The sequence below is a fragment of the Microtus pennsylvanicus genome, chromosome 15 (assembly GCF_037038515.1).
Source record: "Microtus pennsylvanicus isolate mMicPen1 chromosome 15, mMicPen1.hap1, whole genome shotgun sequence".
Taxonomy (NCBI): Eukaryota; Metazoa; Chordata; class Mammalia; order Rodentia; family Cricetidae; genus Microtus; species Microtus pennsylvanicus.
Genome location: NC_134593.1, coordinates 7,976,738 through 7,999,187, shown reverse-complemented (window position 1 = coordinate 7,999,187; position 22,450 = coordinate 7,976,738). Strand labels below are relative to the sequence as shown.

Here is a 22,450-nt window from a genome sequence, read left to right as displayed (position 1 = left end):
GGCTTCCGATTAAGCGACTCCCTGACTCATTTGGAGGCGAGTCATTTCAGTACCAAATATCAAGCAGTATGGGACTTCATTAACTTCATTAAACCCAGTCTTGATTAGGAGTGGCGATCAGAACTCTGGATATCTTTAAGCCAATGCTAGCTTCCCATTCTCTCCCGTTTCCCTTTGATCGTGGGAAATCCTTTCTACTTTGCGAGTTCATTCAAAGCAATTGAACTGTGTGGTCTCAGTTAAACGAAGTTGTGCAGAAGTGATGGAAAAATTGGTTTTAGAGACCTCCTTTAACTTCGTGTTCAGACCCTGAAGAAACCGAGTCATTGCTGAGTAAGCCCTAAGCTTGCCAGATTCTCATCCTGTTCTTGCTAAGATTTCCTGAAAACCAGTGGCAATCTGAGAGATTGGTTCCTTAGCAGTTACTTTACTATTGCACGGAAAAACGTGCAGCGTTAAAAAAAAAACAAAAAACAAAAAACAAAACACTAGATCTGGGAAACCTAAAGACCCTGGGTCCCCAATATCACTTCAGGGAAGACTACAGAGATGAATTACCTCCAGGTCCAGGAGGATCTAGCTATCCAGCTCTACAGTTATGATGGCTGCAAAATACTGTTTTATTTAGCAGTAAAACGACTTGACTCTTTAGGCCAAGATTAGGTGAGATTTAAGAGTACAGGCGGAGATGGGAAATTAAATAACCAGAAAACAAAAGGGTTGCAACAGCTAACCTTCATTTATAGAGTTACAATCAAGAGTCATTGAATTTGATCAAATTTTAAGAACGTAAGAAGTTTAAGATGAAATTGAATAGTTTTTTTTTTTTTTTAACCCAAGGAGTACCACAATCATTGGCCATTTATCTTTTCTGGTAACTCCTACAATAAAAAAAAAGGGACCCCTTTCCCCAGGGCGCACACACACTAACCAGGATGCCTTGTGTTCAACTACTGAAATTATGGGTTTTTAAAGTTTTCTGAAACTCTTTTGTTCAGAAATCATTTCTGCCTGAGTTGCTTTCAGATTCTGATTACACTCGTGTTCACCTCATCTTTTTTTTTTAAAGGAAAAAAAAAATGTCCTTAGAGAACTGAAACAAGAAATTCTTGACATTCTCTTTTTCTGAGATACTCCAGTTTTTCCCTAAACATACAGACACGCACACACATAAACTAATCTAAAAAACACCTCAACCAAGCGCCTACCAAATGACTCAAGCTCCTGCAGGGAGGACAGGGTGATTGGGAGCCGCCACTTCCATGTGGAGCAATCCTGAGGGAAGTCAGCTCACAAACCATGTCGTTCAGCCAAAGGGAAAGCATAGGAAACTAAGTCACTGATTTCAATAAACACAGAAGAAGGCAAGGCTGAATACAGGCTTTTCATTCATAAGCAATGGTATAAAATTAAACTAGACCCAGTGTTGTGCTAGAACCATTTTAATATAATTATACATATCTGCCAATTCCAGGGCGAAAGGGTTTATGCATATATAACTTCCAGTTAACATTTGCAAGCATAAATGACAATGATCTCGGTTTAAAATTCATCAGGGTCAGAGCAATTGATCAATGTCTTTTTACTGCCAGGCTTACCAACGTTAAATTACGGACGAATCAGGGTCCTTTTGCTTCTCCTCGATCCTTGACCAGAGACAGCAGGGCAGATCACCTCCAGCCAAAGTTAATCTTTCTACAACAGTATTCAGTTGCTCTGAATTTTGCTTACAATTATAACCTATTTAATCACAGAAGAACCCCTGCATAGGTGGAGTTCAAGGTTGCATACAATAACAGGAGATCACAGTTTTGAAGTCTAGCACAGATTAAAAACCACAGATGTACCATTTATATAAGACACACACTGATTGTCTCTTAAACTACATATTGACTCCTTATGAACATTTTTTTTAAATAAAGTAGTGCATCTAGGACAATCAGTCGCACAATTCACACAGCCCTGAAAAGGTTTTCAGTGCCAGCTACCAGTTGGTCATGAACCGTGAATGAGTCTGGGAACTGTCCATTTCTGAGATTCCACCAAGGATTGGCTAAAACACCTCTGGCTTTGAAGGGTTGGGCCTTCTCTCCCTTCCCTCATAACCTAGTTTGGTTTGATATTTCTATTTTGAGTGATGTTTGGTTGCATGTGACTAGAATATATTTGATCAATCATTTGCAAATCAGAAAAACCAATGATTTAGAGCTATGACAGAATCTTATGATTGGTTTGTCCATTTCAGGTGGCTGGTTGATAGGCCCCTCTAAGGCCCTTCATTTTTCCTTCTATGCCTCTCGGGAACTTTGATCAGGAGTCTGAGCATCATCCCACCTAACTCTTTTAACCAATGCCTGGCTAAAACTGGAATGTCCAGCCCAGCATATTTAAAAATCACCCACAAAAATAGGTTCTACAGGTCTTCACAAAACCTGGAATTTCCACGAGGATGTCTGGTCTTTATAATCCAAGCAGTCAGCATTGAAGTTAAGCTTCCAGGAGGCAGTTTGGTCCTTATAATCCAAGCAATCAGTGGTTGAGTTAAAACCCAAGCTTGAAGCTCCATATCCCTGGGTGGAAAGAGAAGCTGGGGACTGATTGAGATGGCTGGTAACTGCATTGGTACCCATGGGACTGAGTGTGGCCCCCGGTCCAGGAAGCTGGTGATGCATAGGGGTCAAATAAGATCCACAGTCCATGCCCCCAAAGTAGGAAGTTGAGCCAGCATATCCTTGACTATAACCTGAAGCCTGAGTATAGGTCATAGGATAGGACCTTTGCATGCAGGAGGAGGAGGTGGACAAGGGGTCTGACAGTGGGGAGATGGAAGCCGGGCTCCAGATAGACACAGGAGCACTGCTGCTGGCAATGGTTGGGACTGAGGTACTAGAGGGGGGAGTGAACTGGCCACTGGTTCCACTCTCAGAACTCACTTCCCGAGCTGGAGAGGTCTTCTTTTTGGCAGGTCTCACTTTGTTTTGACCTCCATTCTGTTGCTGCTGCTGTTGTTGGCGGCACTTAGCTCTTCGGTTCTTAAACCATACCTTGAAAGAGAAAGAAACTTCTTTAATGTGGTCATAAAAACTCCATAAGGTCAAGAGTGGTCCTAGATTGCATGGCCAAATGATCAGACAATTTCCTTTGTTGTTAGAGACCACTGACTCACAAGGTTCTTCCACCTACATCTCCCCAGTTGAGGGAAAGTCAACCTAACACAACCTAATCATCCAGAATTTAAGATAATCATTCTTAATTGTGAGCTAAAACTTCTCTACCTTGCTTTCCTATTTCACCTCTTCTGCACAGAGAGAAGAGAGAGACCTAATTGTATTTTGGGATGACCTCAAAATAGACGATATCTATGTCTTTCAGAAGGAAGCAGTCTGGTGCTACATGCCACCAAGAGCAGACTTTTAGTTCAATCAGTATACATTGCACCGTCCAGGAAGCAACAGCTAACAGGAAGGCTGGCTCCACGACCTAACATTTTGTCTCTCTTAGACGCATGAAAGAAATCTCCAAGAAGACATGCTCCTGGGGAGGAGATCTGAGCCAGTGTCTGCTGAAAGACACTTTGTACTGAATGAAAGGACTTGTGTGGCTTCTGCTTTGAACTCAAAGGCAGCCCTCAAAATGAGTCTTCAAGACTCGAGGCTGTGCCTTCATTCACACCCGGCACACTCTGTTCGCTACATCGACTCACTGATTTGTTCACCTGAAAAACTCTGCCACTCTGAAAATTCCCTTTACCACCCTTGTGCATCCTCTGCAAGGCAGGAACTTATGACAGAAACTGCTGGCGTTTGACTTAGCTAAAGGTCCTTGAGGGGGAGGGGGCTGGTTGTCCTGGAACTTGCTCTGTAGACCAAGCTAGCCTGGGACTCAAAGAAATCCACTTGTCTATCTCCCTTGTGCTGGGATTAAAAGCATGGCACTGGCTACAGGTCCTTGCTTACTCTGTGTTGAAGGGGTTCTCCATTTGCACGTTGCTGTCACTGCGGTGCCCCCAAGGCCAAGCTCAGCTCCACTAATCACCCTGAGTCAGTTTGTTTTCAGGGAAGGCTTTGGGTCAAGAATTAAAAGTGCTAAATTTTTTTCCAGCCCACTTTGAAAACTCCTGTTTTCTGCTTTGTAGTTCACAGTGACGTCTGACAATTTCTTTTCTTTTTCTTTTTTTGTTTTGTTTTTTGTTTTTTCAAAACAGGGTTTCTCTGTGATTTTGGAGCCTGTCCTGGAACTAGCTCTTGTAGACCAGGCTGGTCTCGAACTCACAGTGACATCTGACAATTTCAAAAACATGTCCTACCCAAAGGAGAGTGTCCTGTGTGTGTAGATGAGGTGCCAAACACCAAAGAGTTCCATATAGGACTTACTCTCCAGTCAAGAGGGAGTTGATCTTTCTCCCTTTCCAAGTAAAATATGGAGGGAGCTAGAGCAAGAAATGGGGATATCTTTCCAGATAGTAAGAATATAAAATTTTATCTGTTAATTGACAGAGCTAGAAACTGTGTCCTGTCCTCAGTAAGCCAACCCCACGCATATTCATTTGCTAGTTTTTCCATGTACTTAAAAAAAAAATTTCTTTTGGACTGTTAAGGAGCTCTACTCCACGGCCGTTTCCCACACACAAAGTTCAAGAAGAGGATGTCCACACAAGGACCACACGACTAACCTTGAAATTTGCCCTCGACTGGACCTGGAACTTCAGGGGACTCTGAACCCCAAAGGTTCTAGGACTTGGTGTTTGCAGCTGAATTTGCTACTCTTACCTTGCAACCAGGCCAGAAGACCCTGGGTAATAGAATTAAGCACGGACGGGAAGCAAAAGGAGAATAGTTCACTAGTTCCTGAAAGTGTGTAGCCAGTACACACCAAACTTCAGAGAGGGCAGGCTCAGGAAAGACAGCGTCTCGACATCTACCCTACCTGTACCCTGGACTCGGGCAAGTTGATTTTCAGCGCCACCTCTTCTCGCATGAAGATGTCTGGGTACCGGGTCTTGGCAAATAGAGCTTCCAACACGTCCAGCTGTGCCCTGGTGAATGTAGTCCTCTCCCGCCGCTGTTTCCGGGGGGTGGCTGCAGGACAAGAAGCCCAGGGCCCTTTAGGGTGGGGGAGCAGTTTCTCAGTCACAGCACTTTTGCCTGGGTCACGACTCCCACACCTCCACCTCCCACCGCATTCCTACCAAGGACCCCCGACCCCCACCCCAGAACCTCGCAGCACACTGCAATCAACGCTTGGAGAGCTAGCAAAATAAACTGAGTAAAACAATTCCCACTCCCACGTCCGATTCTGGAAACAAACAAACAAGAAACAGCCGCCGGATCATACTATCAACAGAAACGGCTGTCTAATAAAGTTAGAGGCTCTGAAAGGACCAGCGGCTGGAAATGACGCAGCAATAGTGAAGCCAGTTCCCAGTTCCCACGGTATTTTAGCGCCGCAAGGACCTTTGTTCATGCATCTTTAAAATGCGACAATAGTTCAGACTTTTGAGTATTTGGTGCGGGGCGATGTGCCCGGGAAAGAAAATGGCTAGCACCTGGAGGGAAGCCACACCTCTAAGGATTAAAGGGAGGGGGGCCTGGAGGTACCGGAAGCCCCAGGCAAGGCCTGGAGAACTGTAGAGGACCGTAGGGGAGAAAATTCGATTGCTCCCCGGGCGGTACTAGCTAGGAACTGGGCCTGCAGAGTAGGCAAGAGAATGCTCAAGTGACAAGGTCAACAACCTTCCACGACCCTGTCCAATGAGTGTCCCCAAGCCACTCTAATTAAGAATGGAGCAGTGAGATTTTCTGTGACTGCTTCGGACCCCAGACTCGTCTCTTTCCAGCCTCTTGTTCCCTCCTGGGTCAGTAAATGCCCGGTAGCTCTCGGCTGCTTCGTGACAAGGAAAACAAGAGTGGAGCTTGAGTGAGGACAGTGAGCCCTCCAACTTCGGAGCTCCTGGGAGGCGAGCATGGGGAAGGGCGTCGAGAATGCCGCGGGACTCACTTACCCGGGTACCCCACGGAGGGATGTAGCAAGTCCATACCCGAAGTGGTCAGACTCAGCCCATTGACTGCGTAAGGCGGTTGCTTTAGATAAGACATCATGCTAAGGTTGTTTGGAGGTGCAAAGTCGGCCCAAATTGGGGGGACCCAGCCGGACGGTCTCGATTCGCCTGGAGTGGACAGGGTCAGGGTCCTTGGTGGGTGGGTTTGAAGCGATGGAACTGAGGGCAAAGCAAACAAACAGAGGTGCTGGTTTACTGCTTGTGAGTGAGCAGCTTCCTCCGCGTTCCATCACTAACTAAAAAGAGCCAGGGCGACGCTAGACACTGGCTTTAAAAGGAGTTGCAGATGCGCCCCCCGCCGTCCCCCCAGCCCCCAGCAACTCCAAAACTAGAGGGGTTGGAGCGAGACCAGATAAACCTGTCTTCCCCACCCCCACCCTAAACTTAAAAAAAAAAAGACCCAAGGAAAGCAATTACAATCTGCCTTCCCCAAGAACAAAACCCCAAGCTTCCAAATGCACACATTACATTCCTATCCCAACATTTGCATAGGACTCATTGGCTGGCACTAGCTAATTGTCTCAAACAAAACTTGATTGGGGCCATTTGCAGAGACAAAGAACTCTTTGGCTAAATAAATAATGCTGATAACAAAGACCATTGGTGAGAAACAAAGAAACAATTCAAGAAATCTACCTCTTCCCAGACAGTTGCCTTTCCCTGGCAGAGATTTTTAATTATCTTAGCTTTTTTTATTACCACTTTCAACTGCTGTGAATCTAAAATGTAAATTCATTTAACATTTAAAATACCAACTTGCTGAAGAACAAACTTGAGAAAACTGCCCGACCATTATGATTCCACTTTTGAAGTCATTTCCAGTAACCATTTTCACCTAATTAGTAGTCTGGATAATTAGATTTTGAGGTAAGTAACAGATTTATTAGGGTTTTGTAGGACCTTGATTATATGTGTCTAAAGAACTATAGCTAAACAAACAAGTATTTAACTTTTAAGTGACACCCATCAAATATTTAATTTAAACATACTGGGGGGAAAAAAGTCTTCAGGCTTGGAATGGGGCTTGCCAGAAATGTTGAAGTTAGACACCAATCAGAAAAACAGTAGGCCCCCACATTTTGCAAGTGGGAAGGGATACTTTGGTAGGGCAAGCTGCTTCCATGTTGATTTTGATAAGGAGTTGCAGATCCTGGGGGAGGCAGATTTTAGGGGATTTGGGGTTCTCAGAGGCTGCACCAGATTCCTGCTAAAAGGAGCTGCCTTTCCCACATTTTAGGTTCAAAATAGATAAACATTCAAATCCTATGAGACTAATAAGATTTCTCTCTACCTTCCAAGGTTCCTATAATTATACACAAAAAAGAGCTTGAAAGAAAAGGAAAAGTTATTTCTGTTCCTTTGCTGAGTCCCCTCCCCCAGAGCTATGTTAATATAGGCAGGCAGCATCCAAGACTGGCTTTTATTTTCCTAAAATTCAGCACCTATTTTACCAAAATCTCTGCTTGGAAACTTTGACACTCTTAGAAACTTCCTTAAAATGGCGGCTACAAGATTGTGAGTTATCTTTTTTTTCACCTTCATAATGAAATCCTAATAATAAATTTAAGGACGGTAGATTTTCATATTTACCTCGCTTAACAGACCAAGGCAAAAGTTTCTCAAACAGAACTCAACAACTGCGACTTCTTCCTGATTTAAATTCAGAACACAAGTCACGTTTTCCCACCCTAAAATGTGATTTCTTAAATGTCCTCCTTAAAGAACTGGATTATTACTGGCACAGCTAGTTGCTCTTAAAAAACAACAACAACACTATATTCCTCCTCCTAAGAGCCAGCTGTTTGGGGCTGTGAAAGTTAACACTATTTAAAAACAGTCATTGCTTATTTAGATGGTCTCTACTCTAAAGTGGAAGTTCTTTGAAAACATCCTTACCCCCTTGAAAAAGTTCTGAACCAAAAGTATAGGAACCAAAAATCATATCTGATGTTAAGATGGGGAAATGTATTTACAGGCCTAGCTTTCACCCAATTAGAAATGCCTAAACACATCTTTTGATAAACGCCTATCTACGTTCCACCATAAAGGAGATCCTTCCTGGAGAGTCAAAATGGTTCACAATCTCAGGGTAACCTGTTCTCACTTTTCCTCCTGGGGGAAAAAAAAGGGGAGAGAAAACCCAAACCGCGGGGACTTCTTCACAGCCAACCTAGATAATAAACGCAGACGGAAGAAGACGGCTGCGGGCCCTTCCATCTAACTTTCAGTCCGGTAAGGATTCCACCCAGCTTCCTCTCCACGCACAGTGCAAAGAGGGGTGGGGGTGGGGACGCCCTTCTAAGACTTAAGACTTAATGTGACCGCGAGGCGAGGTGGCTTCTGAGAGCGCATACCTAGGAGGAAACGGCGGTAGCGTGGCGAGTCCCCGAGTGCCCTCACCTCCAAGCGACTAGGTCCGGCGTCCCTGCCCTGCAGCGCCGCAGATCAACAGCCCTGACGCCCAGGGTCCCTCTCCACTGCCTGCGCCGGCCTGCGCAGCCTTATATCTAACGGTCAATTCGTGCAATCTGTCGCTTCCCCCTCTGTACCCCCTCCTCCTTAGTGTTTTTTTTTTCTTCCAAGAAGCCCATCTACCAGTTGCTGTTCCTCGCTCAATAATAATTACCTCGTCCGAGAATTAATTATAATAAATGTTTTCTTGATAAACTAACGAGATAATCCGAGGGGCACACGTCCCTTAATTACAGGCGGTCGTGCTCAGCTCTGCTTCTCGTCCTGGCTGATTAATTTTCTGCATGATGTAGAGGAAACAAAACTACGTGCACTGGTGATTGGCCTGCGGCAGGGAAGAGGACCAAGAACTGGGGGGAGGAAGAAAAGAGGTACGCGGACATTTGGAAAACAGCCGGCGCTTGCCTCTGCCGGGTTAACTCGAGTGAGAGTTTCTGGCCTCGGGGAATCAACTACTTCACCATCCGCGAGGGAAGGAGAAAGAGGTGTGCCAAAATGGTTGGTCTTGATTATTAATTACAGTTTGGAGAAGCCCGGATGCTAGGTTTGGAAGGAGAGGCCTGGAAGTCTACCTTACTTTGGTGAAGGAGTTTGCTCAACTCCACTCTTGTGCTAAGAACTTTCGGTGACCAGAAAAAGACCCGAAGTGAGCCGGCGAAATCCTGACCCATTCCCAAAGCTCTGAGTTGGAGGACACAGTTTCAAGCTCCTCTCTGGGTCCCCTCCCCAAGTGGTGTACCAACCACCGCAGGTCCACGCGTCTGGGCCTTCTGTCCGCACACTGCTTCTCTCTATAAAGGACGTGTCCCGATAGGGGCTCTAGGGTTTCCAGAAAAAAGTGTCGCGAAATCGGGCCCTAGCTTTCAATAGTCACTTGAACGCATCAAACACCGCCACTTCTTCGGAGTTTGCCGCGCGACCCGTCATCGGCCAGGCCGGGTGTTAGTGGGGACCTTCTGATGGTTCTTCATAGGCAGGCCGAGAGCAGAGGCCGGCCTTGACCCAGGACCCCCATTATTGTCCCTGAGCTTGAGAACGCACTACGTGAGGGCGCAGCGGCCCACGACGCTACCCCAAATCCAGAACGACCGAGAAGCCCAGATCTCAGAGGAGGAATTCCGGTCTTGCTGACTGGGAGCAGTCAGGCGCTCACCCCCACTTTTGACCGTCCTAGGTGCGCGCAGAGGCTGCGACGCGCGTGCCCTGAACTACCCCCGGCAAAGTCGCATCTAAAACCCTGTCTAACTAGTGGTCTCGGCCTGGTGATCTGTCCCGGGGACAACGACCACAGTGTGCAGTGCCAAGGGTGGGGGAGCTGCACCCCGAGGGATAAGGACGGAGTGATGTAAGAATTGAAGAGCCCTAGAAGCTTTAAGAGGCGCCGAGCCGAGCTGCTCTAGGCTAGGTGAAGAGGGGACGAAAGAAGGAAGCTCAGGCAGCGCGGGAGTAACCAGACGCCCGCGCTCCCGCCTCGGTTATCCGCTCGGATTTCGGCACGGGCAGCTGACTGGGGGCTCAAGAGGCAACCCGCGAGGTCCCAGCCGACTGACCGAGGAGCCAGGCTTCCGGCTCACCGGCCTTCGGAAGCGCCCACATTATTAGCATTGTTTGAATTTACCAACCTAGGTACGTGCACAAGGATCATTTTGTCGCAGACTCTAAAAATGTCCTTGGGATCAAACCTAAGGACTCCAGCTAACCTAGGGGCCAAAATACAAAGCTCGCGAGGAGAAGCCATGAATAGCGTGGTCATAAGAACAAAACCCCTCCCCAACACCCCAGATTAGACTCGTAGGATTTCCACGACGTTCCGCCGCAGCGGTGACCCCCAGAAGCACGCGCTCTCGCTCCCTCCCACTCCCGCCCTCTTCTACAGATCTTTAAATTTTCCTGATGGCCATTATTTCGCCTTAAAATTCTCCTAGAAAAAAAAAATACACCAGCTAGAGAGGAACTTTACATCCTCAGAGTTGCACAAGAACGTCTATTGGAGGTGCGGGGAGTCCCTGCAGACTGGGGAACACAAAGATAGCGCCATAGACAAGACAGACGGACACTTACCTTACAGCCGCATTGGAGGCGAGAAAAGAAAAAAAATCAAATTATCCTTCAAAATTCCAAATAGCCAGCTATCCTAGAAGAAACCAAGAGTATTCAGTTAAAAACCTTGTAGTCTTCACCCTTCCATAAAAAGTCAAACATAAGCAAAAAAAAAAAAAGTACTCCTTTTTTTAGAGAAGAGAAAATGAGAGTTGTAAACAAGCGTGTGTCCGTCTACGATACGTACAAAGTAGACGTGGCGACCGAGCTGCTCTAGCGATTTTTTATTTTTAATAACAGTGGAGGCTGAGTTGGAGCTGAGGAAGGTTCCGCTCTCAGGGAGATTTGCTGAGAAAGCGCCTCTCTGGCAACTTTTTGACGCAAACTCTCCAACCAATGGCAGGGAGAGAATGATTGACACATCTAAGCCAGAGGGAAAATAATAAAAACACACAACAGGGGGAGGAAAACAGGCCGCTGCTGCACGGGGGGAAGAGCAGGCAACAAATCCAGGCCTCCGACACTACCAGAACGTTCTTAAAAACATTGGGCTGCCCTTAAAATATACGTTATGGGCCGGAGCATGTGAACTAATTGTATAATTAGCACGATGGACAGGAAGGCCTTCCCCTTCGGTCTTTTCCTTTACACCCCTTTCTTGTCCTCTTTTTTCGTTTTTATTTTAGGGGAAGGACAGCAAAACCACGTAAAACAGGAAAATGAAAAGATTTAAATCAAAACCGGAAAGGGTGGGAGGGGAGGTAACCGATTTTTGACTCCAACATTAGCAGGTTCCCTCAAACTCAGGCTGACGCTTAAAAATACGACTGTGTCCCCATAAACAGGGCTAGACGGCGCCGAGAGAAAAGCCTATGAGGAAGGAAGCCGGGACTGAGGTGTGGACATTCAGTGAAGACAGAGATAAATCCACAAGGCTGTGAACTAATTATTTGAAAACCTCCTATCCTCGGTGTTCTTCAACCCCTTACGAATAACTCCCGGTCTCGGAGCTCTGGGTTTCCATGCTTGATTTTTCAGTTTGAGAAGCCCAGAGCAAGATGGGGAAAAAAAATCGCCAACTCCCAAATCTACCCCCAAGGCTGGTTGTGGGCCAAAGAGGGGCTATTTCAAATCTCTCGGGTGTGAAAGTTGGGTGGCAAAAGCTCCCACTGGAAACAGTTTCTGCATAAGAACAAATTCCTGCTGTTGCTGGGCCTGGAGCTAACAAGGATGGAGACGCCCGAGCCTGAGGCTCAAACCCCGGAACGCGGATTCGTCAGGACCAGGAAACCAGCTCAGCTTGTCAGGTCCGCATCCAGAACCCGGCAGCTTTCACTAGCGCTTGAGTTTTGTAGAAGTGCAGAAGGAGATTGGACAGAGTATTAGGGGATGGGGGCAAATGCCACTGCTGAGAGTGTGTGAATGGAGGGTAGGCGGGGGAGTGATGCGGAGAGAGCAGGTTTCCCTCACAACTCCCAACGCTGAAGGAAAAAAACAACAAAAAAAAACCCAACAACAACAACAAAAAAAAAAAACACCCAAACCCCACCACCCCCTTACTACCTCAATCACCACCGACACCACTGCTAGTGGGCCCAAAGAAACAGCTCGTTGCCTTTAATTTGGGGACCTATGTTAATGAAGTCGGTAATTAATTCGTCGCTTTGTTGTCGGTTCTTATACTGTATGTGTAATCAAATGTGGCCGTCCTTGGGATTTACAGCAATTAGCGAATTACGGGAGTGCGCACGAGGCGGCAAGCTCTCGCAGCCCGGCTAGGCTCGACTCCGGCTCGGCCTGGGGCTGGTCACTCGGCTGCCGCAGCAGACTTGCAGGTGTGTCTTAAGAGCTTTGGGTCCCGGAGGCTCCACGAACCCCGGAGCGCCCCCGGGCCTGTCCAGCTCCTCCTGGCTACTTCGCAGCAGGTCCATCCCGAAGAAAACTCCTGGTTGTCGCATACCCTGGAGCCACGACTTTGTGGGGGCCTAGGCTGTAGGGGGTGGGGGTGAGTACGGACCTTTCCCTGTTACCCCGCCCCCATTGTGCTGAAACACCTGGCGTCTGTCCCTAAGGCCTTTCATGGGGGGCGAAGGGTCCCAGGCGGTTGTCCCGCGTGGCGCTGGCTGTGGGAAGGCAGGTCCTAGCTCTCTGTCCCAGCCACAGTGCTTTGGATGACGGAAGGGCATGTTCACAAGAATCTCTTGAAGAAGAGTTTCTTTCTCACCCGAGAAAAGAGTTCTCCCCAGTTTGATCAAAAACGATGTTGAAAGCATCAAAGGGCGAAAAAAAAAAAAAACGAATCTTGTGAATGAGGTGGACCAAGGCCTCGGGGACCGTGGAGGTGGCGTACGGTAAAGAAATAGGGGGAAGACTTGTGAGTCTCTCCAAGTGAAAAAAAAAAATCGAAGAGGAATCCATCTGCAGTAGAAGTCCAGATACTGAGAACACCTCAAGTTCCAAATAAAGGTTTGGGCTGTCGCCCGAGACGACCCAAAGCAGCCGAACCTCCCTGAAAATTCCCGAGTGCTCTCGCCAGCGGAGGATTCTGCTGGATGCCGCGTGGGAGGGCTTTCCCCTTCAGCGACTGGCAGCACGCAGCCCCCGCTCTTCCCTTGCCCGCTGTCTAATAACTTTGCAGAAATACAGGGCCAATAAACCACCAGTTGGAAATGGACAGTGTTAAATAAACAAGGGTCTCTTTAAAATTCTCATCCACTTCAGATGTCTAAAGTAAGATTGTGATGATTTTGTCACGGTTTGGTAAATTTACCCCTTTAAGAGGCTTTCATAAATCCCAGAACACACCTTCAGCCAGATTTGAATATAGATTTAGGTTTTAAAACCCCGAAGCTGGAAACACCGCTTTATCAAAGAGAATTTCCCTTTAGCCTAGCAATGTGCTGCAGCTCTCAAAAGACTGGATCTGGAAGAGAAAGAGAGAGGAGGAGAGCCAGAGACAGAGATGTAGACAAGGGAGGGAAGGGGGAAAAGACTTTTCTTTTTCTTTCTAGAGGAATTCTGCCCAGACTCTCCAGCAGTTGGTAGCAGGCAAGCTTTCTCCTGTGTCGCCTGGAAAAGTTGCGAAATTGCTCTTCACCTGTAAGAACACGCTTTTATCTTCCAGTCTCTTCTTGTCAGTTTGGAAACTGCAGACAGCCCGGCTCAGGTACCGTTGCCACAAACTCTATTCTAGGTCAGGACAAAAGCCACTGGCTTTGGGGGAAGGGGGGGGGAGGTTGGGCTGTTTCACAGAAAACCTTAGAAGCTTGATGGGAGAAAAAGACTCCTTGGAAGGAAACGTCTCTTGATGTTCAGTAAGTTCTTGAGCCTCCAATATACTTACTATTCATTGTATTTCCTTTACCCAGAGTCTAACTTTTCTCACATTTAAAAAAAGCAAAAAACAAAAGCTTTGTCTGTGGATCTGACTTAATGGTGGCATGCTTTGTATTTTCAGTAATTCTCATTAACAAGTGGGTGGGTTTTAATTGCCATGTGTGCAATTACCTTGCTAGACAGATGCGATCTAGGGGTTCAGAAGCTAAATGGAAAGAAGCTATGCGCGGGGAATCAAATTATTTGTCGAGGCTTGTATGCACTTACCAGATTACGGCTGATATTCAGGTTTTGAAGTCTGGATTTAGGTATATCGCTAACTGGGCTTATTTTTCTTCATTCAAAAATGCCAGACTAGTTTAAAATATTCCAAACTTTCCCCCAAGTTTATTAACTATGGGAGTGGGTGGGGGAGGGGAGAAAAACCATCTCTGGAGCCTTCCCGGCTAATTAAAAAAGAAACCCCACATCTCACAAGAGCACAGTTGGAGGGGGGCAGCTAGACTCCCTGAACACCAACTTCCGAAATATAAAGATTAATTTCAAATCTTTTCAACAATTCAGTGGACAGTTGGAAGGGGGCCACACATCACCATGAAAAAGGAGTTTGCCCGAGAAACATCACCATGAAAAAGGAGTAATTCTTCACTAGCTTTTTAGATGTGACTTTATTTTAAAACTTGCCAAACTTAATTCTGATTATTTTTTTAAAGAAAAAATACAGGATTTAAGATTGGCAATGTGGGCAGGGTGGGGTCATTCAGACCCTGTACTTAGGTTGCTTGAGAAAAGATGGTAAAGGAAAAAGAAATGACTTCAAAGGTAGAATTGTGTGTGCAGTTGATAAAAGAGCAGAAGCCGAACTCCAAATGCAAAAAAAAAATGGAAAAGGAAGAAAGAGGAAAAGAGTGCCATGTTGTTCCGGAATGTAACGGATTAAGATTGTGTGGCAAGTGGGAGGTGTGGGCTGTGAGACATTTATGAGCTGAGTGTGAGCTAGGAGCTATGCGCCTGTCCAGGGAGTTTGAGGACCAAGGGTAGGGTGTGTTCAGGGCAGGGTTAGGGTGAGGGAGAGTAAAGGCTTGTGTGGCTTGTGTGAGTGTGGGAGATTGTGTGTGTGTGTGTGTGTGTGTGTGTGTGTGAATAGATTGATAAAGGATGGTGGCAGTCAGTTTACATAATTTTCATCTGCTAGTCTTAAAGTTTCCTTGAAATCAATTCTAATGCAGGCAGCAGTCTTGAGCTATAGAGCTGATGCAAAATAACCATTACACGCCAATATATCGCCTGTTTGCAAACTTCATTTAAAACTGGGCGAAAAAAGACCCAGGACTGGTTTTGTAAGAAAGGAGAAAAAGAAGAAAAGAAAAGCACAGTGAAGCTTTAAACTAGTTTGGATAAAACTCTAATCTTTTATTTGTAACCTGTTTCAAGCTTTATTTCCCTATATGAAAAGCTCCTTTTATATGGGCATGGCAGACTTTTTCTTTGGATTTTTAATTAGAGCCCATCAATTGTAGCCATATTTAGGAATCAATATAAAGTAATCCTTCGAGATGGGATAAGGTTTTAATCGAAAATCTAATTTCCCACTCTTTGCAGATCATTTTAAGGAGCTAGTTGATTAAAAAAGGAGAGAGAGTTCAATATTTAAAAGACATAACACCCCAAACCTGGAAAAAAAAATCATGTGTGCAAGAAACCACTGATGTCGCCTTACAAAGGAAAGCCCGGCTGCTCGTAGGGACTTCTTTCTTCTGCTTAGAAGAATTTGGCGTGTTTTTTTTTTCTCTCTCTCCTTCAAATGCTAGTCTCAATGTGGTTCCTATCAGACTTCTCACATTGAATGAGGCAGAGACTTATTTATTTGAAACAGTATTCCACAAGCAAAACCCAAAAACCAAAAAAACTCTATTTTTAAAAACCAACTAAGAACACATTACTCTTGATAGGTCCTTTCCATCGTACAGTCCCCAGTTTGCAGACTAGCTAGTGGCTGACACACATATTTCAGTTTTTCAAGGATCCAAACTTTCTACCCTCACATCTGTGGAGGCGGATGTCCAATTTTTGTTCAAACTTTGAGCTTAGAACTTTGTCACTTTTGATGTTTTACAACACCAGAGAACTTCTTGTTGCAAAAGGATAGAATTTTAAGCAGTTCCATCATAGTTATTAGTTTTCCATTTGCTTTGGGGGGGGGTCGAGGAAGGAAGGAAGCAAAAATTAATTGTAGGCATAGTCCACGCACTTTGCTAGTGAGTGATGGAGCTGAGGTATCCATGGAAAGGCTGCAGACCTCAGTATTCGCAGCTTAGGTTTCAGAGCTCATCCGTAAGCTAGGAGGGCACCCCCCCCCGCCCCAAAGTGCACAGACGTATTTTCAGATAGCAAATTGTTTTATCTGTTTTAAGTGCACCTGAAAAAAAAATGAACTCACAGTATTTGCCTCTACAAATCTGAACGAAGTGGACTTGAAATTGTTCGCTAGCCACGTTTTCCTCTTATCTGCAGACACTTCAATTTATTTAAAAGCCTGCCGTTTAATGTACTACACGTTTGCACGAATTTTAGGGAAACCTTCATGTATTTATCCATAATCACGTCTAATGAAAAACTAGGATTTTCTTCCTTTCAATTTTTTAAGGGAAAATATAATGTGTCTTCATTAGCAAAACTGACTGCTGTCCTCACAATAGTCCTTAATTGAAAAGGCGACCTATTTTAATGGTGTGGTCGGGAAGAAGATTACATACTTTATCCAAACACAAAGACAATTAATAATGAGAAGCAGGCGGCTGCCATTAACTCTAATGCAGTTGCTTCAGAGTCCGGGAGAAGGGCTCCTACCTGAGGCACTCGGTGCAATCTCCCCAGACTCCCTTCTTCCCCACTTCCCCAATCCCTTACTTGGGGTTTCTTAAGATGCAAGGCCCAGGCTCAGCTTCGGTCTGGCGTTTTTTTTTCCCCCAGCTTGTGTGGCGCGGCGGCGGAGAGACTTTGTCCCGGTGCCTCTGGGTACCGGGTAGCGCCTCCGGGATAGACACTCTGGTGTCCGAATGTGGCGCAAACCTCGCGCCCGCGCTCAGAGCTGGATGAGGGCGGCTGCTGGCCCGGTGATCTGCTGGATTTGGGGGGCCCGAAAGCCACCTGGTGCACTTTGAGGAGTTTAACTAAGTAGGCTGGGCTGCCTTCTGAGTGGAGAAGTTACGGGGGAAATCTTGTCCACCCGAGGTAGCGTTGGGCTAGAAAGGTCTGAGCGCACACGGTCACCCGGGCAAAGCTGCAAGTTTTGCTCCCCGGCGTGGGGAAGCAAAGCAAGCGTGTTATGTGTGCGTGTACGAGCACCTGGTTCTGTGTCTGCTTCTGCGCTCGCGGTCGCGCGTGGGTTTCTTGAGGGGGCTGTCGCGACCTGTCCTAGACCCTGGCACGTTCGGATTCGGGGCTAGTAAGGCACGGCGGCACGCTCTGAGCTTTGCCTTCGAGGACGAAGGGAGGCAGGCCTACTGAGAATTTGCACCCGGAGCTAGGGTGGCGGGTCTCCCGGAGCCAGGGCAGGAAGGGAACCCTGACTGGCGAGTTGGCGTGGAATGAACACGACGCTGAGTCCGGGGCCTGGGACCGCCACCACCAGCGTTCCTAATCGGGGACTCAAGCTGTATTCCCAGTCCCCTGGCCCTTGGGCCGGGCACAGGATAAACCGGGAGAGGGGCAGACTCTGAATGTATGTTCTCTGGAGAGCCCTCCTGCAGCCACAGGAATCAACCCAGCCCCAAGTTCCTTTTCAAGCACAGCCTCCTACCCCGGGCTTAGGGCTTAGGCAGATGAGAGGGGGAGCGCCCATTAGTGGAGCCCCCCCCCTTCCACTGTTATCCTGATGGGGACCAGGGAGCAGCTACAGGCCATAGAAGCAGCCAGGCCATCATTTTCCTAATCAAGGGTCTGCTGGACAGCCTGAATCTTCGGTGGCAGTCCCTAGGCTTATGATTTCCAGCAGTCACTTGCAGTATAGGGGAGAGGTGTAGAGCTGGGACCTGGAGCGTGAGTCCAAGAAAAAAAAAAGGACCAGACAGACTTCTGAAGCTGCCCTAAAGCACTGGTACACACCCAGCCTCCTGGAGAAGTCAGGGACCATTCTCTAAGGCCCAAAAGGATACATTCCCTTCCTTTCCCTTGAAGGGAACCGTCACCGGAATGCTCCTTCTAAATACGTCCTGCTCTCTCTCTCCACGCACTTTTCTGCAGACTTTCCTTTGGCCATGGGTTAGGCAGGCTCTCAGAGCTTTTGAAGACAATCAGGCCTGGCTTCCCTCCCAGCTTCCCCCGCCCAAGCCACCCTGCTCCCTCTCTTAGGCCAGGCAGGTGGGATTCAGCATTGTCACCAGATTTGAGTGAAAGCCTGTTCAACTACGCAGGAACCTTCTTTCCACCTTCCCCACATCAGTCTGTGAACAGCCTCTCCTCCCCGCACGCACAATGTATCCAGAGCTTTCCCTCATCCTTTCAAACTCATTTTTCATGCTCTTCAAGTGAAAGTCCTCTGACACTTGCTGCTTGCCACGAAGCCCTAGTGTCTGATTTTAAGGAGACCATGAGAATCAGTTGGGTAAGAGGGAACTAGCGTCCTGGACTAGTGGGTAATGCTTCTCTCTTAGGGGATAGTTTGAACCCTCACTTGTATTTTCTTGCCATTTAACCCATGGATGTTAGAAAGCATCTTTATATGTGACTGACTTTGGATAGCTACTCAATAATGACATTCCTAAATAATTTCTGAAATACCATTTAAGCTAGTTCAGCAACAGACAGTAACTCGTATCCTAAAAGGCGGTTTCCTGGCAGCTTCTTCAACTAATGAACAAACAAAACAGTGAAAGGTAAAATTGCTTCCAGGTCTCAGCTCCCACACCTGAACATTAGAAGCATCACTGAAGGAACACACAGGTCACACAAAGTGTTGGTGCTGTATTTTGGATGGTTCTTGGGAAAGCAGCTTCCTTTTGGTTCTGCTCTCTTGATGCATAAGACACATCAGAGAAATACAGAAGAAAGAGGCTGGTCTGAAGATGTGGCATGGTCCTTTCCCAGTGTTTCAGCAACTAGACAGCAGTATCAAATTCTTAGATGTAAGTTTCCCCAACAAAGAGAGAATCTGTGGACACTACTTGCTTTCCCCTATTATAAATCAAGCAATCCCATTATGCTCAAGATTTCAGAAGTATGTTTAAATGTTTTGGTGCTTGGCACTGTGTAGATGTAATTGTGTTAGTCAATTGTAGACTCCAAATGACGACCCAAACGCTTAACATTAGGCTATGCAGCATTTTCTACGCAGTGTTCCTTTCTTGTTTCTTGGCTTTGTGAGACGGTCTTTCTATATATCCCAGGTTGGCCTTGAATTCACAACAGTTCTCCTTGGTCTCCCTAGTACTAGGATCACGTGCAAACACTACGCACAACTTTACATCTTCACTATGATTATTATTACTTTTACAAAATTGTGTGTGTGCGGCATGTGCTTAGGCATGTATGTGCCATGCATGCAGGTCAGAGGACAAATTTGTGGGAGTTGGTTCTCGCCTTCTATCATATGGGTCCTGGGGATCAAACTCAGGTTGCCAGGCTTGGCAGCAGTCACCTTTACCCTCTGAGCCTCCTTGCTAGCTCTCCAAAAAGTCTTTAAAGCCGGGCGGTGGTGGCGCACGCCTTTAATCCCAGCACTCGGGAGGCAGAGGCAGGTGGATCTCTGTGAGTTCGAGACCAGCCTGGTCTACAAGAGCTAGTTCCAGGACAGGCTCCAAAACCACAGAGAAACCCTGTCTCGAAAAAACCAAAAAAAAAAAAAAAGTCTTTAAATGAGATTGTGTATTTGGCTCAATAGAAAAATTATTCTCACTTGGTAGATTGGATATATTTATTTTTGCATGCAATAATTTCCCCTGAAATCCCCAATTTATCTAAATATGGTGATTATCAATCCAAGAGGTCTCCAGAGCACACATTTTTTTAAAAAGTGGATTATAACATGAATTCACACTTATCCATTTATTCAGTAAGCACAATTGGAAAGCTACTATATATTAGGCAACTGTCAAGAATTGTTTGTTCTTTTATTCCAGGGCCGGGAACTGAACCCAGGACCTTGTGCTTGCAAGACGAATCACCGCCCCCATTTGAGGTTGGGAGGGCGGGCACTGCTCTCTCACTGCAGTGAGGGGAAGCTGTAGAGTTGTTCCCAGTTCAGGAAAGTGCGGGACCCTTATTCTGCAAGTTTGTTGTCTTTTAAAACCTCAGGTAGGGCAACTGAGTATGAATGTGTACAGAGAGACTGGGTGCTCCTCAACAAAAGTTTTTTATTTTTTTATTTTTTAGTTAGGACTAAAACCAGTTGGTTATGGGTCCAATATATGTCTTATCACCATTATAGACTTATTTTTTTAAAGAATACAAAAATTGTTCAAAATAATGACAGCTGTGATTTCTAAAATTCCCTATTTCAGTTAGAAATGGTTATTACATATTTACCTTCAACTACTTGGCAATTTTGGAAGCTCATGAGTTTTGTTTTGTTTTCTTTTAAATTTAGGATTTCCCATGTAACAACTTGCATTTGATACAATTTTTCTTATCAAGATTTTCCCCTTCCTGTTTTACTTGTTTTCTGTGTATAGAACAGATATGATGATGGTTATCATTCCTTAGGTGAGGAGATATTGGCTATGGTGGTCAAGCGACAGATTTGAGCAGCGTCTCTTTAGAGGTGGCCAGTGTTATAATGCCCGCCTTCTGCCTCTTCTAGAGCAATCTTGCTTGCCTATATCCCTGGGCATCTTGGAGAACCTTGAGCTGTGTCCTTACCCATAGCTGTACTGTCTTTTGATCACAGCAGCCAGGCATAGTCTTGGGCGGCAGAGGGGGGAATTGATTAATGTTCTTCATGAAATTTAATCAGAAGGCTGAGGGGGTTTGGTTTGTTTGTCGCTAAAACAAAACAAAAAAACAGAAACCCTCATTCTTTACTTTCCAGTTTTGGCCTTAAGTTTCCTTCAGATCCAAGAGACTTAAGAGCTCCTTGGTTCTAGAGCTGATGACGGTGCCTGCTTTTTCCCAAGAGCCTTGCTTATAGGTGCTCATGGATCCTTCAGGCCCCCATGGTCTTAAAACCCCTTACCAGCTTAGACTGTACAATCATCAGAATGAACAAGGAAAATTTCCTTGAGATTAGCTAGATATTCTTAATGAAAATACGAATTTATCAAATGTAACTGGCAAAGGCATTCTCCTGGGAGTAAAGATGGTGAAAACACAGGCTTACGACTTTCAGGACTGAGAACAGAACATTAGTTTCTGATTCTCTCTGCAGGTGGGGTATGAAGTAGAAAGCTTGGTTTACTGATGCCAAGATGCTTGCCTATCTTTCTACTTCTGTAAGGGATGTAAGAAGTGGAAAGGAAATACTTCCCCAAGTACAACTGGGTCAGTGGAAAGACCCATCAGGCTTCTGAGGGCAGCATTTGCTTATGGAAAAGCGGGAAGCTTCTGATGCCCAAAAGGTATAGAAGAAAGATGGCAAAATGAAAACGGGGACAAGAATCCAGATCCTCCATCAGCAGCCATACTCTGTGACAGACCCAGAGGCAACTCCAAAGCCACCAGGGCAACTGCCTGTTCAGTCTGCCAAAGAGCCAGATGCTGTAGCTTGGAAGAGTCTCTTCCACAGCTTGATGTCTGGGTCCTGTGATTGCCATCCAAGGAACAGTGGTGGGGCATGCTGGGATGAATGCAATCCCAGCAACCCTCCATAGTCTTTTCTTTGCTTTCCTTTTTTTGAGGCATTTCAAATGAAGTAAGTTTAAAAAGTCACATTTTGTTTTCCAAAATTTAAAAAGAAAAATTGGTGACTAGAGTTACAAATCAAGACCGAGTGTTTAGAAAAGTAGGTCCTCTAAAAACTTAATGTTACTTATGGGTAGTGTTTAATTATCTTATCCCACATGGACAGGGACATTCAGAAGAGACAAAAGACTGTCTACCATCCATGGTGATGAGGTAAAAATCACCACGTTCTAGAGGAACAGTGGTACAGAAACTCTTTATGATTTATGATATTGAATATAACCACTGTTAGTGTTTATTTAGATGAAATAGAAGTGAGATGTTTAATGGTAGTTTCACGGTGACATTTTGGTGGTGGGTGTCACTGAATATGTGTTTAGTTTCACGGTGACATTTTGGTGGTGGGTGTCACTGAATGTGTGTTTTAGATTATTTTTTAGAGGCAGTAAGAAAAAATTATTATTGACAGGGAAGGGAAGCGATCATGGCTGATCAGTGTGTGGCGAGTCCCTGCATCTCTTCTCCCGCAGCACAAGTAAATGGGAACATTTCCATTTCCAAGCCCACGCTAGTGTCTGCTGTGTGGCAGGCGGGAAAACAATAACCACTGTCTTTGAGTCCTTCTGTCCACTTCAACAAATGAGTGTAATTTGATCCCCATCCACAACTAAAATTGATATCCTTCATGTAATCTTTTTTTTCTAATTA

At 45.8% G+C, this 22,450-nt stretch overlaps 1 protein-coding gene across 2 annotated transcripts; it reads right to left on the bottom strand.

Annotated features, from left to right (window-relative positions):
* Window positions 1-722: 722 nt before the first annotated feature.
* On the bottom strand, window positions 723-10,937 carry Otx2 (orthodenticle homeobox 2). Of its 2 annotated transcripts, none has more exons than XM_075949102.1 (5): window positions 10,818-10,937; window positions 10,592-10,664; window positions 6,002-6,217; window positions 4,927-5,078; window positions 723-3,044 (listed from the first exon to the last, which is right to left on the bottom strand). In XM_075949102.1, the coding sequence occupies exons 3-5, from the start codon at window positions 6,096-6,098 to the stop codon at window positions 2,424-2,426; spliced, it is 870 nt and encodes a 289-aa protein (XP_075805217.1). In that variant the 5' UTR covers window positions 6,099-6,217; window positions 10,592-10,664; window positions 10,818-10,937; the 3' UTR covers window positions 723-2,423. The 2 variants fall into 2 exon arrangements, with proteins under 2 accessions (XP_075805217.1, XP_075805216.1); XM_075949101.1 differs by having other exon boundaries at window positions 1,437-3,044; window positions 4,927-5,102.
* Between the last annotated feature and the right edge of the window lie 11,513 nt (window positions 10,938-22,450).